Source organism: Struthio camelus, chromosome 20, assembly GCF_040807025.1.
Source record: "Struthio camelus isolate bStrCam1 chromosome 20, bStrCam1.hap1, whole genome shotgun sequence".
Lineage (NCBI taxonomy): Eukaryota > Metazoa > Chordata > Aves > Struthioniformes > Struthionidae > Struthio > Struthio camelus.
In genome coordinates, this window is record NC_090961.1 from 1,159,170 (window position 1) to 1,174,944 (window position 15,775).

Consider the following 15,775-nt stretch of genomic DNA (forward strand, 5'->3'; position numbering starts at 1 on the left):
TGTAAAATTGTAAAATGGGATTGTTGCAAAGAATGGAATTAATAGGTGACATATGGAGAAATATGAGGAAGGAAGGAAAAAAAATTGGCCTAGTTTTTGTAGAGGAAGTTGTACCTCACAAACCTGTGAGCAGTCTTTGAAGAAGTCAGAGACCCTCTGAATAAGGATGATGCGTTTTATATAGCATGCATGGACTTCCGAAAAGATTTTACAAAGGCTCATAAAGCAATTAAGCTGTCACAGGATGAGAAGGAGGATCCTCACATGGATTAATAATTGATTAAAAGACAGAAAACAAAGAATAGGAATAATGGCCCTCCGTTATTAGTAACTAGGTTACTGGTGGAGTTCCAGTGGAATTGGTAGAACCCGCATTATTCAGCTAATGCGTGGTGTGAAAAAGGAGGTGAATGCTGATGTGACGAAATGTGCTGTTGATACAAAAAAAGTGAGACTAGTACAAATAAAAGCTGCCTGTGAAGCACTGCAGAAGTATCTCACAATGCTGAGAGACAGGGCAAAAAAAATGGGAGAGGGAATTCAGTGTCAATGAGTGCAAAATAATATACATGGTGAAAAGCAACGTAATTACCTTCTATCAGTGAAGAGAAAGATCTTGGAGTCATTGCAGATAGTTCTCTAAACACTTCAGCTCGGTGCTTAGGAGCAGTTAGAAAGACAAATTGAAATTAAGAAAGAAATAGAGAACAAAACAGAAAGCATTATTATACTACTGCATAAATCATGATGTGCCCACATGTCAATTGTTGTGTTTTATCTCAAAAAGGATATTATAGAACTAAAAAGATACAGAAATGAATGAGTTTGAAAACAGATCAGACGTGTGAAATGAGGAGTAGGTGCTAAGCGGAGCAGGTCTTTGCTAGTTTGGAAAAGACGTGACTGGGATAAAAGAGAAGTCTATGAAGTGTATGTGGTAGAAGTGTAAATAGGGACAGCATTATTTCTGTTCTTCGTAAAACAAGAACTACATGGAACCAAAAGAAATGGGTCGGCAATGATTTTTGAAACAAAAGGGGATTCACTTTCTCACACAGGGCAATAAATTGTGGAACTCCCTGCCTTAGAATATTACGGAAATTGGAAATATAAAGGGGTTCAGAAGTGCTTTAGACATGCATAGGCAATAAAGGAAGCAGAAGCAGTGGAGAAAGAGCATAGCTTTAGCCGGGGCTTTTGTGAGAATTTAGAGGAGCTCAGGAGAGCGAGGCAAAGACGAAAGGTAAAGAGGAAGGACACAGTGGTGGGTGTTGCAGAGACTAATGCTATAGAAAATTTTAAACCATGTTTTTTTGTTTATGCTGATCTTTTTAGTCTAGTTTAGGTTTGACAACGCCACAAAGATTCAAGTATTGAGCTAAATCTTTATGTAATCCCCATTTTATACTACTAACTTGTTTGCAGATTGAAATGAGTTTTGTTTGGTGGTTTTTGTTTAAAGCCTTTTTTTCTTTTGGAGTGTTAGTGTTTGTTTATTGTGCGGATTCAACCCCTGACCGTGGTATTCTTCATTGCTATTGAAAGTTAATGGGGGAAAAATTGCATTCCAAACATTTGAACCCGTAGTAGCCATGGCTGAACTTAGTTGATCTCTGGTGATCGGTTCAATTTAGTTACGATTTTTAGCCATTAGGCTGGGGCTGAATGATGGTGATTTGGTTGAGGCCAAATGTCTGTAGAAAATTGGCTGTTTGATAAGAGCCCTGTTATCAGAGGGGGATACTTTCTCATTTACATTTAGATGAGTATTGATTATTTATTTACTCAGAGAAGTGAGATTCGTTCCCAATCTTATCTCTCTCGTCTCTGCTTGTCAGCAGAAAGAGAGATAGAGCTCCTGACATCAGCCCAAGATAACAGCACTTTGTAGTGAAGATAAAAGTTGGAATGGGCCTTTTTCTAGTCTTGACTGAAAGGATAAGTTTTAAAAATTAGAACTGATGGGTCATGCTTTCAAAACCCCATTCTGAAGGCTTTGTAGCTGAAATGGGCAACAGAATTGGTTTGTTGCTATGCGGACGGCCGTTCCCCTTTTGTAAGAGTATTGTTTAATTTGATTATGCTGTGTGACTCTCCCTGGGCCGCATTTGTGTTGCGCCACAGGAAAATAAGGTTGTGGAGTGTCGTGTTTGGGTTTGTTTTCTTGTTTGTTTTTAATTCCTGATAAACCTTCCTCTGTTTTAAGGGATATCTTGAAATAATGAACTACAGTAGATAGCTGTAAGCAGAAACCAGCCACTTATGGGCTTTTTAACTGGAAGGGATGTGCACAACTGAAAAGCCTGTCTGCGCGTGAGGCATGCAAGCTTGCGCATGGGATCAAGATGTGCAGAGCACGGCTTGGGAAACAAGTAGTTCTGTCTGTTGGAGTTAGCCTCGTTTCTCAGCAGCTGTTAGTCTGTCAGTATACTAAAAAATCCAGAAGAGAGAAATTGCTGTAGCAGTGTACACTACTGCTGGTAGTATGTGCAGTATGTGGTTTAGACATTTGCTGCTCCTTGCAGGGCGTTTTACCAGTAGTGTGGTCCAAGAAATGAGAACGTTGATCTGCCTAACGCCGCGTGGCTACCAAATCCGCTGAAAAAGGGGCCCAGCTTTCACACCTTCTGCTAGAGCTTAGCCTGGGGGTGTCTGCCAGGCCCTGAGCAAATGACTTCCAGTGTTTGAGGAGAAGGGGGTTGCTTGATGGCATAACCACTTTTCTTTCATCAATTTTTGGCCATTTTAGACTGCTGTTTTGGTTCATTCCTTCCTCTCTAGACACATGAAGATGTGTTTTTCCAAGGCCTGCTTGCTTTGCCCCATCACCAGTATCTCCCTCCAAATATTTCTGACAAAATGACAGAACTGGAGTAGGGATTTTTATTCGTTAGTTTTATCTTCTGGATATTTTGCCCTGGTAACTTCCATTCCACACCAGCTTCTAGCCTGGTGGTGGAACACAGTACAGGTGATTCAGTCCCCCTCCCTGCGGGGACGAGCAGCGCTGTGTGGCAGCCCCAGCCGACACAGCTGGGTGGGAGCGACGGGAGGGTCCTGCTCGCTGACCTGAGCGCCAGGAGCGCTTCGCTGCCCTGGGCCAACGGCAGAAAGGTTTCTTTTACCCCTGTATGGAGCATGGCGTCAGGTTACAGAAACCCGTAAAATCCAGCTTTGGCGTTAGCACTCGGAATTTCACTGAAATTCCCAGAGCAGCAATCTGTTTGGGTGCCATTAAATTGCATAGTATTTCTACTGAAATTACATCATTTGAACCTGTGGGAGAAGTCTGGTAGTAGAACTCCTCCACAGAATTACCCTAATTTTTCATCTGTTGTGAAGTAAAGGTCATGTTAATGTGTACAGGTATCTTAAGTATATTATTTAAGAGTAGATACTATTTAAAAATCTATTTACACTTTTTAATGAATTTCACAATATTTTCTATTTTAACGGAATTATTCATACAAAAGTTGCCTACCTCAATTGCTAACCTGTTGCTCTGTGTCATTAGTTTATTAACAGGTGGTTAGTACAATCTGGCCACAAACTGCATGAAAACAGTTTGGGTGATTTATGTGATCACAGAATTCTCAAGTTGCTTCAGATAAAATCATGTTTTTTGTATTGGCGTGGTTGTGTTGAAGGTTATGATCACTAAAAGCTTTCTGCAGGATGGCAGGAAATGTATTAAGTAGAATGAGAATTGTTTCTGAGATATTTCATTTTCTTCTTTTAAATGGATCCAGCTGATGGAGCCTGAGGGCACAAGGAGAAAGGATAAACCACTGCTGCACACCTCTTCTTAACTGGGTCCCCTTGGTGTTGTGTTATGATTCAGCAGTAATTGTAAAGCTTCTGTACCACGTATGTCTGTCTTTTTACCTAATCTCACTATCTTAAAAAATTAAGAGACAACTACATCTCTCTCTTTCATGGGGGAGAATGGTGTGTGGCTAGTTGCTGGTTCCCCCTGCAGCATGTATTTTATACAGCATTAAGCAAATGAAAGAAAATTGTATTAATTGTAAAATTGATTTACTCAGCTCATAATACAAGTGTTCTGGGCAACCTAAGAAGACACCTGTGTAACAATGCAGTAAGACTCGAGGAAAGGGTGATTGAGAAGGAGGTAAGTGGAAAAGGTGCACGAGGGCGTCAGCTGCACCGTGCTCAGGAGCGGCCTGCGCAAGTGCTGACATTGCCAAGATGGCCTAGTGTTGCTACTTCCTTTATTTTGATTTTGCATGGTTTTGGGGTGGGGAAGTAGAAATGGAATAACTAAGGCGTTGAGACACAAAGTAGTGCGGGCGTTTTGCTGAAGGATTCGAGTATTGAGGTCAGCGGATGGCTGTCGCTGGTGGTACTGATCTCTAGGCTCTTGCCAGGGCAAGAGGCTTTGTGTCAGAAACGTTTGGAGTTACGTATTTGGTAGGAGAATACCAGTAATGCAGAATTCGGATTAGAACCAACAATTCTACTGGCTTTGTCCTTTCTGGATATAATTTAGCATTTGGATGTTGGCTTGGAAGTGCTGGAAAGTATTTTCTACAAGCAGACAAAGTGAGTAGGTTTTGCTGTCATTGATTCTGTTGTCCTTGCAAGTTTTAAAACCTACAGCAGTTTTCAAATACGAATTGATTTATTACTTTGATACTCTTCTATAATTCAGTATATTTTACTTCTGCCTAACTAGCCAGGCCTCTGTTCTTTATTTCAAATTTTGAATCACATTTCCAGTAGTTGAGAGAGGGGGAAAGATGGTGCTGTGCATATACAGGGTTTTTGCTGTTTGCGCTTATGAGAGATGCCTGCTGTTTCTGGAAGTGCGGTTTGTTTTATAAATGCTCAGAGCCAGCTCTGTGTGCAGCCGCTGCTGGTGCCGGGCGCAGAGGGAGGAGCTGGGCTTTCCTCCTGCGGCCTGCAAAAAGCCAGCTCTGTAGCTGTTCTCCAAGTCATGAGGAAGAAGGAAACTCCATTTCACAGAAAAATAATGTTCTCCTTCAAGAGCAGAATGCACTCGGAGCGTGCAGCATGCTCTTCGCGTGACTTCTGGGGAAACGAAATGAGAAGCCATAATTGAAAGTCTGCTGTAGTAAATTTAAAATTAATTGGCTAACAAATTCCATCTCTTAGGCATGCCATCTGAGGCTAAAATACTTAATTTTTTTGTTTTAAATATTTCATCATATACTATCATGATTCAAAGTCAGGAAAGCATTCAGAAATATTTTAAATACTAATAAAGAAGACATAGATGTCATTATTTCATTTCTAGCTATTTTGTTATATTAAGACCTATTTAAATATGCTTTGTGTTACTTAAAATTTTTGAGGTATTTATTTAGCCTAGTAGGGTAAGTGCTCTTTACAGTGCCCTGGAGAAAACGGGTGTTACTGGTGGCTTTCTCCCTGGCCAGGCCGCCTGCGCTGAGGATATTGCTCGCAGAGCAGGGGTTAGAAGCAGTTCCCTTTCCTCTAGCGTGAGGACCGATGTTTAAAGCCTGGCCCAGCCAGCAGCTAGAACTGATTAAAAGAATATTGTCTTCAGAAGTCTGCCTCAGAAATTAACACCTCCAAGAATGTCTTTAGTAACAGGGTTTGCAAGGGCTGGAGGGGATGGCGCGTGCCGTGCCGTGCCGTGCCGTGCCTGCCTCCTCGCTCGGTTTTTCTCGGCGATTCGCTCCAAGTCCCCCGGGGAGACACATCCTCAGTGGTGCTGCCTCCCTCCTTTTCCCCTAAATCAGGAATCAGGCCTTTGGAAGTGGTTTTTCTTCTGTCCGTGTTCCCATATGTAGTTCAGCTTATCTAAATTAATCTTTTCGTTCTTCTGTGTCCTGGTCCTATAAGCTGTTAAGACAGCAGTCCTAGAACTTTTTGTTAGTGCTTTTTTTTTTTAATTCCAACGTAAGAATCTATTGAACTAGACGATTTTAAGAAGGAAAAAAAGGACTATGTCCTTACTTTTATAATACGAATTTTTAATACATTTTCTGTAGTTGGAAGTCGGGTTTTGTAAGCAGTGTCATCTTTCCTTCGGTGATTTAATTTGAGAAAAAAGAGATCGACACATGAATCGTGAAAAAAAACTATAGATAAATAAAATATCTTAGAAAATAATTCACTTGAAGTAACAGCATCTGTACACGTTTATATCTGATTTAGTTCTGTGAAGTGTATTTCTTTGATATTTAGCAGATAAAATTTTAATACAATACAGCTCTCTGGGAAAAGATCAAATTCGTTATGTCTGTGACTCTTTATGCTTCTTGCAGCTGTTAAGTTGCTAGGCGACATCAAATGCCATCTAGCATCAGACCTGTTACCTAGAACTGGGCACCTCTGCTAACGAATCACTCTGTTGCATTATCTCGAGTGGAAACTGGTACCAGTCACCACTGCTAGTGTCTGAAGGAAATCCTCACCTCCCAAGCCTTAGGAGTACAAGCTTTTAAGAAGTACACCCTTGGCAGAGGTAGAAGTAGCCAAATCAAATATCACGGAACTGATTTTCAAGACAAAGCATAATTAATAAAAAAAATTTACAAAAGAAGGCATGTTTTCATTCCCAGGTATTTCAGTGCTGCGCGCAGGCGCCACTGTGTCTTGCCATGTTCTGCTTAAGTCAATAATCGCCTTCTCCGGACAACTGAACTTCTCTAGGCTTTTTCACATCTGTGGAGGGTGTGAATGCATGTTTGGTCGAGCCCACGCCTCTTTTTTCCAAGCTGGGAGAGCAACGCACTGAGAGAAGTGAAGTAACGCTCTTCATCTTTGGATGCGAGTAGTTCAGCTGTGCTGCAGCACATCTGCCTTCCCTTCAGAATATGCTTCGTCTTCCAGGCAGCAGGGGAGAGTCCTTCAGTGCTGAGCAAATAACGAGCTGGGGAACATTCACAGCAGTCCTCTTTTCATAATATAAAGAGGGCAGAGCAAAGGGGAACAAATGCAATTTACTTTTTTTATATAGGGAAAGGTGCCCGAGTAATACAATACATACATACATCAAGATCTGAGTAGAAATTTCTTGCAGCAAGCAGTGTCACCTGTCCTGCAACATGGGCATGATATTTAATATAGGAATAGTATGGAAGTGTTTATGAGAATTTTTTGTCCTTGTTAGACAGCTGAAGATGAAGGGAACGTTTTGTTTTCATGCAGACCATCCTCCACCTTTTTATTATATGGTCCTTCCCTTTGGAAAAGAGCTTTAAAACCTAAACATCTACCTGCTTTGCTTGTAGAGTACAAATATCCTCACATTGATAGAATGTGATAAACCATCACCTTGTTAGAAAACGGATAATTTTACAAGTTACTTTATGTTTCAGGTCCTCAGTATCGGCTGGAGAAGCAGAGTGAACCTAATGTCCCCGTAGATTTAGACTGTACCTTGGAGAGCCAGAGCACTTTGGAATTCTGCCTTGTCCGAGAGAACAGTATGTTTGCCCTTTTCACTTTTGCTCTTGTAAACTGCTTAAACTCACATAAGTTATGTATTTTGGAATACAAACTGTACTGTCTGGGCAAGTAAGTTTTGACGAGACTCTCTTTCCTAAGGCACTTTTCAGTTGTGCCAAAAGAATATTCCAAAGGGAAATGATTGATTTCATACCTTTTAGTAAATAGTCTGCATCCTGTTTATCACTTCATGATTAATCTTTTTCTGTTAAACTCTCCTCTGCAAAGTTATGACCAACCCTGAAAAACACTTGAAATATGCAGGCACTATTTAGTGAATAAAGTAATTGGTCTGCAGTATATTTTGCCATGTCAATATTGCTGTTAGAACAACTGAATTTTTTTGTGGCATTTACAGAAATTAACCATGCAGATATAAGTAGAGCACTGTGATGATTTTTAAAGTACAAGACAATTAATTTTCTCTCCAGCTATACTAAAATGCTTTTATTCTTTTATTGTTTTAATGGTTCTAATGTTGTTCCCTTATTTATTTCTTTACAAGGAATTATATGAAACTTACAAAAAAGAAATTTAACATAGATCTGTGTTTGTTGTCTGTACCATTTTGGTCCATCCTTCATTCTTTCCAACAGTTTGGCTCCCTGTTTTGTTTCTTTCTCATTTTAATTTTAATTCTTCTATCAAAATTTTGATTGTACTAATGAGGAAAACTGGTAGTATCCATGTTCTCAGTTAAGCCTATGCTCAGAGGATTTGCTGCAAACAATGGCAGTAAGAGCCTATTTCAAAAAGTAGAATTTTTTCTCTCTTTACAAAAATTAGACCCTTCCATTTATGTTTAGCATTTCTTGTTTTATCTTTGAAAGACAATGGAGCATCCCTGAAGGAACTGCTAATTACAGGGGCAAGTTATAGATTTTGCTCCCATTTAAGGAGTAGCAAAGCTGAGACACATAAACTGCAACGAGTTTTCTAGTAGTATGTCAGGAGCTGAGATGAAACGCTTACAGTTTTGGCTGCCACTCTTAGTAGGGTGGAACTTGATCCCAGAATACACTTGATGCTCCTGCTTCATTTCTTCATACAATGGTTCTAAGAAACTGCGGGAGAAAACTGTAGAAGAAATGCTGCACATGAGGAAATAGAGCAATTTGAACCTTGCTAATCAAGTCACACTCTTCCAAAAGCCAGAATTTTCTTGAGGTCAGCATTCCAGCTGTTCTTTTTGTATCAATTTGTAATCAATGAAAAGTAGGGAGTTTTCTTAAATATCGATTGAAGTGCCAGCTGAAGTCAAAAGAATGTCTTTTACTGAACTAACACGAGTCATGCTTCTGGAAGTTTTGCATATTGCAATTAAAAGGAACTAATTTTTCTGTCTAGACTCTGTAATTCAAAGTAGATTGCATACGCTGCTTTTACCTATTTTCGTAATCTGTGGAGGAATCCATACAGTGGCTTTTAGCTGTATCTGCTTATGCTCTTAGCTCTTGTGAGTTACTAGGTTCAGGTTGCATCACTCCTTCGATGGCAAATCGGTCATAAATTTGTAATGGTTTGGCAGGAGGTATTCCCCCTACTCTGCATCAGTACCAAACCTGCATCCCTGGCGTGGTGCAGTGGAGACTGTTCCAAGAGGGCTTCGAGGCCTCGTCTCAACATAAGTGTGAATCATAATGTTGAAGGAACACTTTTACCTTTCCTCCCAGTCCTTGTGCAAGGACAACTTCTCTTCTCTCCCGGACTAGGCAACAGACATGCAAAAGCAAGCTCCCGTGCAGAACAGAACAGAACAAAATACCAAATATATCACTGAGGCTGTAGAGTCCAAATACTTTTAATTAATTACTGAGCTCTCCTGGCCTGTGTTAAAGCCAATCTTCAACACGCTTCTAAAACCGTTGCTTCGACCAGCTCCTCAGACAGCAAACGTCCTGTAGCCATGAGAAGGCCCCAGCTGAACTCCTCATGGGCCATCCCAGAAGACCGCGCGCTCTTGGCTTAGTAGATTGCAGCAGTTGCCATTTCCTTTCTGATGCAGTGTCGTAATGTGGGATGTGATTTCTTGTCCCATTCATGGATCTCATGGCCCTGCTGCTTTAGGTTTTTAACATAAATGTCGACATGTCCTCCTTGCACGCTCCCCAGGCGGCAATAGCATAATCACTTCCTTCCCTCAGTCTCCACCCTGGCAAACACTTCTATTTGTCACCCAAATCTTGGGACACATGACAGTGAAATAAAAACAGACACTTTGTACAGTTCAAAAGCGAGTCACTATTTTAATTTGTTCATGGTAGGCAGTAACCTGAGCAAAATAATAAATGCATACACGTATTCTGTATCTTTTCTGCCTTGCTATTACTGAATGTTCTCTGGAGTGATACCAAACTCCAATCAGGAATGCAGGATAAGTCTTCTGCTTATCCTTTCTCCCCCCACATGCAGGTAAGTTTGACGTGATCTTCCTCTTCCTGCTCCGGAATGTATGTGAAACACCCATGAAGTTAATTCTACATGCATAGATACTCAAGGACACTAAAGTGCCCAAGATCGGTCAGAATTCATGCGTTGTATGTGGGCTGGTTCTCCCAATACACACGGAGCAATTGGACTTTGTAGTGCTTAAGGTGTGATCTTTTGGGGTGAAATAGAATAGAAATTATGACTATTTTGGACAATTAATAAAATAACAACTTGAAAATCATAACATCAAAAAGAGATAGCCATTTTGTGTGTTTTGTCTTATTTAAAATATTTTTAGCTTAGCTATCCCAGTCAGGGAGAAAGTCTGTTATAACAGCTATTATTTTAAAATGTGCTCTTTATACTCTCATATTCATATATATGTATATGTGATTTACGGTGCCAAACAGCTGCTAGTAAAATAGCCGCCAGTTTCTTCTGGGGAAATATAAAGTTTATATTTCAAAGTATTAAATGAAACAACTTTTCATTCCTAAGAAATGCATATGGAGAAATCCCTTATCTATCCAGCATTTACTGATAGTAGTCAAACTAATAAACTGTTTCCAGCATTTAGAACTTTTTAACTTGCAGTGAGATTTATCTTTAAACTAAAAACCTGCACTTTGTCATGTGAAATGCTTTTATGTGAAGTAGGAAACTCTTCACGGCTAGTTTAGTTTTATTCTTACCATCTTACTTCTAGAAAGTTCTTTCTCATTTTATCATTAGATAGTAATTAGTATTCAAGGGAAATTGGTCTTAATATATTAAAATTGGTTTAGTGCCTTTAAGACCCGTACCAAAGCCAGTGTCTTATTGGAAAATGTAGTTGGGGACTCTGTGTATGTAATTAATTGAATTACAATTAAGAACTTTCATTAAGCAATATACTAGTACATTAAAGTAGTAAGGGGACATTTTTACAATGGAGTTAACTTTATATTTTGTTGTTTTATTGAGGAAATACAGGCTCAGGCACTTGAATATCTATTGTCTTAAATATTTTAAGAAGCCATACTGTGTATGATGTTTCTGTATTACCTTTGATATTGTTAATGTGTCCTTTTTATATGTCCCCAAATGCTTACAGAAGTCCCTTCTGGATAAGCCTCCATGCTTTAGCTCTGTAGCTCGTGCTTCGTGGTGCCTCTTGTTTCTGTGCTGTTTGTCCCTTTCAGCATCTGAAGACCGGGATCTGCTCTTAGGAGAGTTGACTGAGTTACAAATACAATTTTCTCACAGTATTTTTGAGTATATGAACAAAGATACCACCACCTCTATACCGAACTGGGCTGGGGGCGGGGGGGAAGGGGAGTGGTTGAAAGAGAGAGTAAAGAGCTTCAGTTGTTGCTTCCAGTCGGAGAAATATGTGAATTTTCTGGATGACCATCAGACTAGAGACTGAAAATTAGTTCCGTAACTGTAACGTCTAACACACCACAGTGCTTCACCGTAGGGAGGTGGCTGTCTTAAAGTGTAGAACTATGTGGCCGTGGAAATAATTTTTGCTTTTTATTCAGCATCTACAGGCAGAAGAAACCGCTCAGCCTTTTTTTTTTTTTTTTAAGTAGGAAGCTGTGTTTTCACTTTTTTGTGCAATTGTGCTACACAAGCAATTTAAGCAAAGGGTTGAAGAACAATTTAACTCTGGCGTAACTGGTGTTAGGAAGGGGACAGGAGAGATGATATGAATCAGATGGATAAAAAAGACGTATGGCTTCTGTGTTGTAGGATCCTCTCTTTCCAGCACCACATGTTGTCATGGTTTGGCTTGATTTTTAAGGATTTGAAAACGTGTTATCTGTGAGAACAACTTCACCCTTACAGTCTATACTGGTTTTATCTAGGAGACGGGGTGCTGCTCTGCCCCTGCCAGCGGCAGCCACAGGGCTCCCGATCACGAACCTTAATTCTGACTGCGCGCGCGTGCTCCCTAGGCGGGGTAGATGTCCTGGCACCAAACGTGGCAGGGCCCAGGATGCCAGAGAATCCAGAGCCTCCTCGTTTAGCTGTGTCCCACGTTACTTGGTTCCCTTAACTTGGGCTTGCAGGGCAGAGCCGCACGCTCCCTCTGGTCCATTCTTTTCCTGCTCAGCTCAGGGGTTTTTCTACCCCGCTTCTCCAAAAATAGCAATCCTATTTTGGGGCAGAGACTGGAAATGCCTCCCTATTGGAAGTCCTTTGCTCTTTGTGCAGATTCGCATCTCCCTTGGTGCCCTGTTTCTCCCACATATGACGACATCAACTTTTTTCCCTTTTTATTTTTCTTTCACAAAGTAAATCTTCTCTAATTTAGATAGACTATAAGGGAAAAATACAAGGGTTACTGCAAACTTAGTATCCGTGTCCTCTGCAAGCTATTATTTGAAAGAGTTTGCTTCTGGGGTTGGAATCTGTTCTCGCCGGCACCGTCGCTCTGTGCCTTCGGAGCAGTGGAGCTGGATGGGCTCTCGGGCTGAATAATAGACCTGGAGCAGCCACTTTACTTGATTGTCTTCCCAAGCAGAAGCTTTTACATTCAAAAGCCACATTGTGATCTCCATTACAAATACCCTGACAGGCCTGTAAATATTTGACAGGTTTATTCACAGCTGCTTGCATGTGGAAAATATTTTTATGTTTTTTCCTCCAATCAGCTCTTGGAGATGGCTCTTTTCTCCATTGTTGAATTCCTTCAGTCTCATAGACGTTCGCGCAGAGCTGCAGGGGTAAGAGCAATATGCCAAGTTCTGCAGTCAGGTTTTTCCCTGCAGGGCATTTCTCTCTGTTGTTACTGATATTACTGCTATTATCCAGTGCACCCTCAGGGGTCTGAGTGTCTTGCCATCTTCAGACAGATGATCTGTTTTGATGGTGGAGTTCCTGGCTGCTCTCCCAAGAGCAGCAACTGCAGAAATTCTGTAAACCTGAATCCATTCACAAAGCTTCATAAAACAAAATCAGCAGAGGTTGTGTGATGTACAGAGGATCTGAAATGCTTCCAGTGCAAAACCCTACTGTTCAGTTTGCTTCAGCTCCAGTAGTTAGTACTTACACCATTTAAACGCTGACAGGGTATTCACATTTTAAGTTACAGTGACAATTTTTTCCCCTGGATATGGTCTGACAGGCTGCTAATTTTCTTTACAATACTTTTAATTGGGAAATATGAAATCTGAGATGGTTTAGCTTTGTAATAGGCTTGTAAAGGAGACATTTAGTATGCCCACTTTACAGGTAAATAAACGCAGACGGTGAGGTTAGGGCTTGTTCAAAGCCAAGGAGCAGGGTTGGGAGCACAAAGGTAGCGCTTGGTGGAGGTTCACTGAGAGTCTTAATCCTTATGCAGCGTTTTAAGAACATTTTACAGGAGCTGCAGGGATGAGGCTAATGTGTTGCTTTTCTTTGTGCTACTTGCAAATTTCTTACTGGTACGGATTATTTTGTTGGTGCTAACACTTTATATAAAACACTAGACTTGAAAACCAAGTATATAAGGTACCGTTCACTGGAAGGAGACCTAAGAGTCTCTTTATCCACCGTTAAAACACAGCCGTTCCCTGGGGGAAGACAGCAAGTAGTTAGCAACGCACCGTAGTGCTGGGAGCTGCTTCGCACAGGCAGATTCTCTCTGAATACTGGAGCTGCGTTTCGTTAGCGATAATATTAATTACCTTCGTGCTCAGCTGAGAACAACCAGCAGCGTGACGAGGCCACCAGGGTCCACGCTGTTTGTTACACCTGTGTCACCTGTGACCTGTTTCTGTGTTATATGGGCTCACAGTGACTGTCACTATTTTTTGTTTTTTTCACCAATTTTTGTCTGTCGAAGGCGCTCCTTCGCTTCGCTCGCTAGCCGGCTTGCGCTTGCTCCTGGGGCCACCCGGGCCGTCGCGGTCCTGCTTTCCCTTCCCGCGCCTCCCTGCCGCAGCCTTCCTAGGCGCTGCTAAGTGCACCAAAAGTTTGACATATCTCGGTGTACCTTTGAAGTACTGCAGCATGAGTGTTTGACATGATACATTATGATAATCCATAGTATAGAGACATTAACACAGGGGTCTTTGACAAAATACATTGTAATGTCTCCGAAGGAGCCATTACAATTTATCTTGTCATTCTGTAGCATGGAGTGGTTACAATGTTAAGATGGCTCTGCATAAATTCAGGTGTAGACGGTTTCATTTGATTTTTTTGAATTTTTTTTTCAAGTCAAATGGCACAGTGCAATTTGTCACTTAACCCTTCCCTGTCCCCTCTTCCCAAAAGAAATGTTTACGTCCTTCTATCGGGAAGCTCTATGCGGGGAGGCTGGGAGCGTGCATCGGTGTCACGCGTTCCCTTCTGGACGGGGTGGGAAGCTTGTGTGACTAATGTCTGTGAAATGCGGATCTTCACTATGTGCTCTGAACAAGCATTTTTACTCATTTAACAGCAAACGCTAACCCTGCTTTAATGCAGGCATGAATGATCTTTATCATAAGCAGGGAAATTTGTTACTGAGTTAATAAATAGAAAAGGAAATACTTTCAGCAAACTGGAAAAATACTGAGGATTTTTTTCCTTTCCTAAGTTTATTCTGCTTATGGCCATTACCCTGACAGTTTGGTGTGCTGAAGCCAATGGGATGTAGTTCTGAAATTCTGAATTATCCTGTTAAGAGGAAGCCTGCTGCTGAATCAACAGTGTGTATTTGACACAAGTGCCAGGTTTTCCTCCCTGGGAGCTGTTGCCTTTCCTGGCAAACAGTCCCCTTGTCGGCAGGTTCCACATATGGGAACTCACCCTAGCTTCACCGGGAGCTGAAATCCCCAAATGGGATATGAATTTACATCCCTGGAGAGGAAAAGGCCAGTGCAGGAACCATTAGTGTGTTGAGGCTGCTCCAACTGCATAAGTCTTAAATAAAATTAGTACAGAAAAACTGACAAGTTCTTAGCCAGCTATACTATAGCTTTAAGACCTATACTAAAATTCTACCATCTTGTCTGCCCATTATTAAAATTTCAGCAAAATATAAAGTTTTCATTAGTCTCCCGTAGCAAATTTAGCACTCTGAACTGGCAGTTGATTCAGCTTTTAGGACCACATTAGCAGGGGTATTAAACAAAATGTGTCATTCTTCAGTACCTTCTGTAAGAAGCTGGATCAGTTTTCAGCCATATTTGTACCACTTTATCTAACAGCATCTGAATGATCATTGAGAGCTGAGATGCTTTATTAGCAGCTGGCATAGAAATTACTCTGTGCAAAATTATATATTGCATTGTAGTAATGTTTAAATTGGTGTTAATCCAACATCATAAAATGTAAAAATCTTTAAAGTGTGTTATATTTTTTCAGTAATTGGCATTTTGGTTTAATGAGATGTTACCTTTTATAAAGCGAGTACCTGCAGTAGTAGTGAGAATACTAATCAGTAAATAAAAGTGTGTGTTTTTTACCACAGGCCTGAGATTACGAGGAGAAAGGTATTGCTAACATTTTAATGAGATGCCAGTGTTCAGTTAAATCCTCCACAGGGGGACCTATTGAGACGCAGGAAAGCTGTACTAATGCGGTGGGACCAGGAAGTGCTGCGGTCCCTGGGGATGGTGAGGGCGGGAGGTGAAAGGGCTCCTCAGCTGAGACACGTTCCCGCTGGCCAGGTCAGGGCCTCTCCTTGGTCAGCCTGGGCACGGGGTGACACGCTGCGTGCAGCCCCCGCGGCGAGCGCGCCCGGGCCCTTTGGGACGCCAGCGCAGCCGCTGGGGTGCCTGCGGCCCACCGACGTCTCCTGTCGTGTCACAGTCTGTCATTGGGACGTTGCATAGCTCTTCGTGTGGGACACAAATTTATATTGAAATGTTGCAGAAAGATTTAACGATGTTAGTTTTGGATGGAATGTGAGACTTCCATGCGCCCA

At 41.3% G+C, this 15,775-nt stretch overlaps 2 protein-coding genes across 7 annotated transcripts in view; both read left to right on the forward strand.

Annotated features, from left to right (window-relative positions):
• The window catches only part of HSPA5 (heat shock protein family A (Hsp70) member 5), a 339,565-nt gene that overhangs the window by 248,971 nt on the left and 74,819 nt on the right, over positions 1–15,775 (forward strand). The window lies entirely within an intron of this gene.
• Positions 1–15,775, forward strand: part of MAPKAP1 (MAPK associated protein 1) — a 111,485-nt gene that overhangs the window by 76,573 nt on the left and 19,137 nt on the right. For 4 of the 6 annotated variants that reach the window (XM_009677634.2, XM_068914556.1, XM_009677636.2 and 1 more), the window contains one exon: positions 7,332–7,439. The exons of the other annotated variants lie outside the window; for them this stretch is intronic. In XM_009677634.2, coding sequence (XP_009675929.1) covers positions 7,332–7,439 — 108 coding nt within the window. The remainder of the gene's footprint in view (positions 1–7,331; positions 7,440–15,775) is intronic. 6 annotated transcript variants of the gene reach the window in all.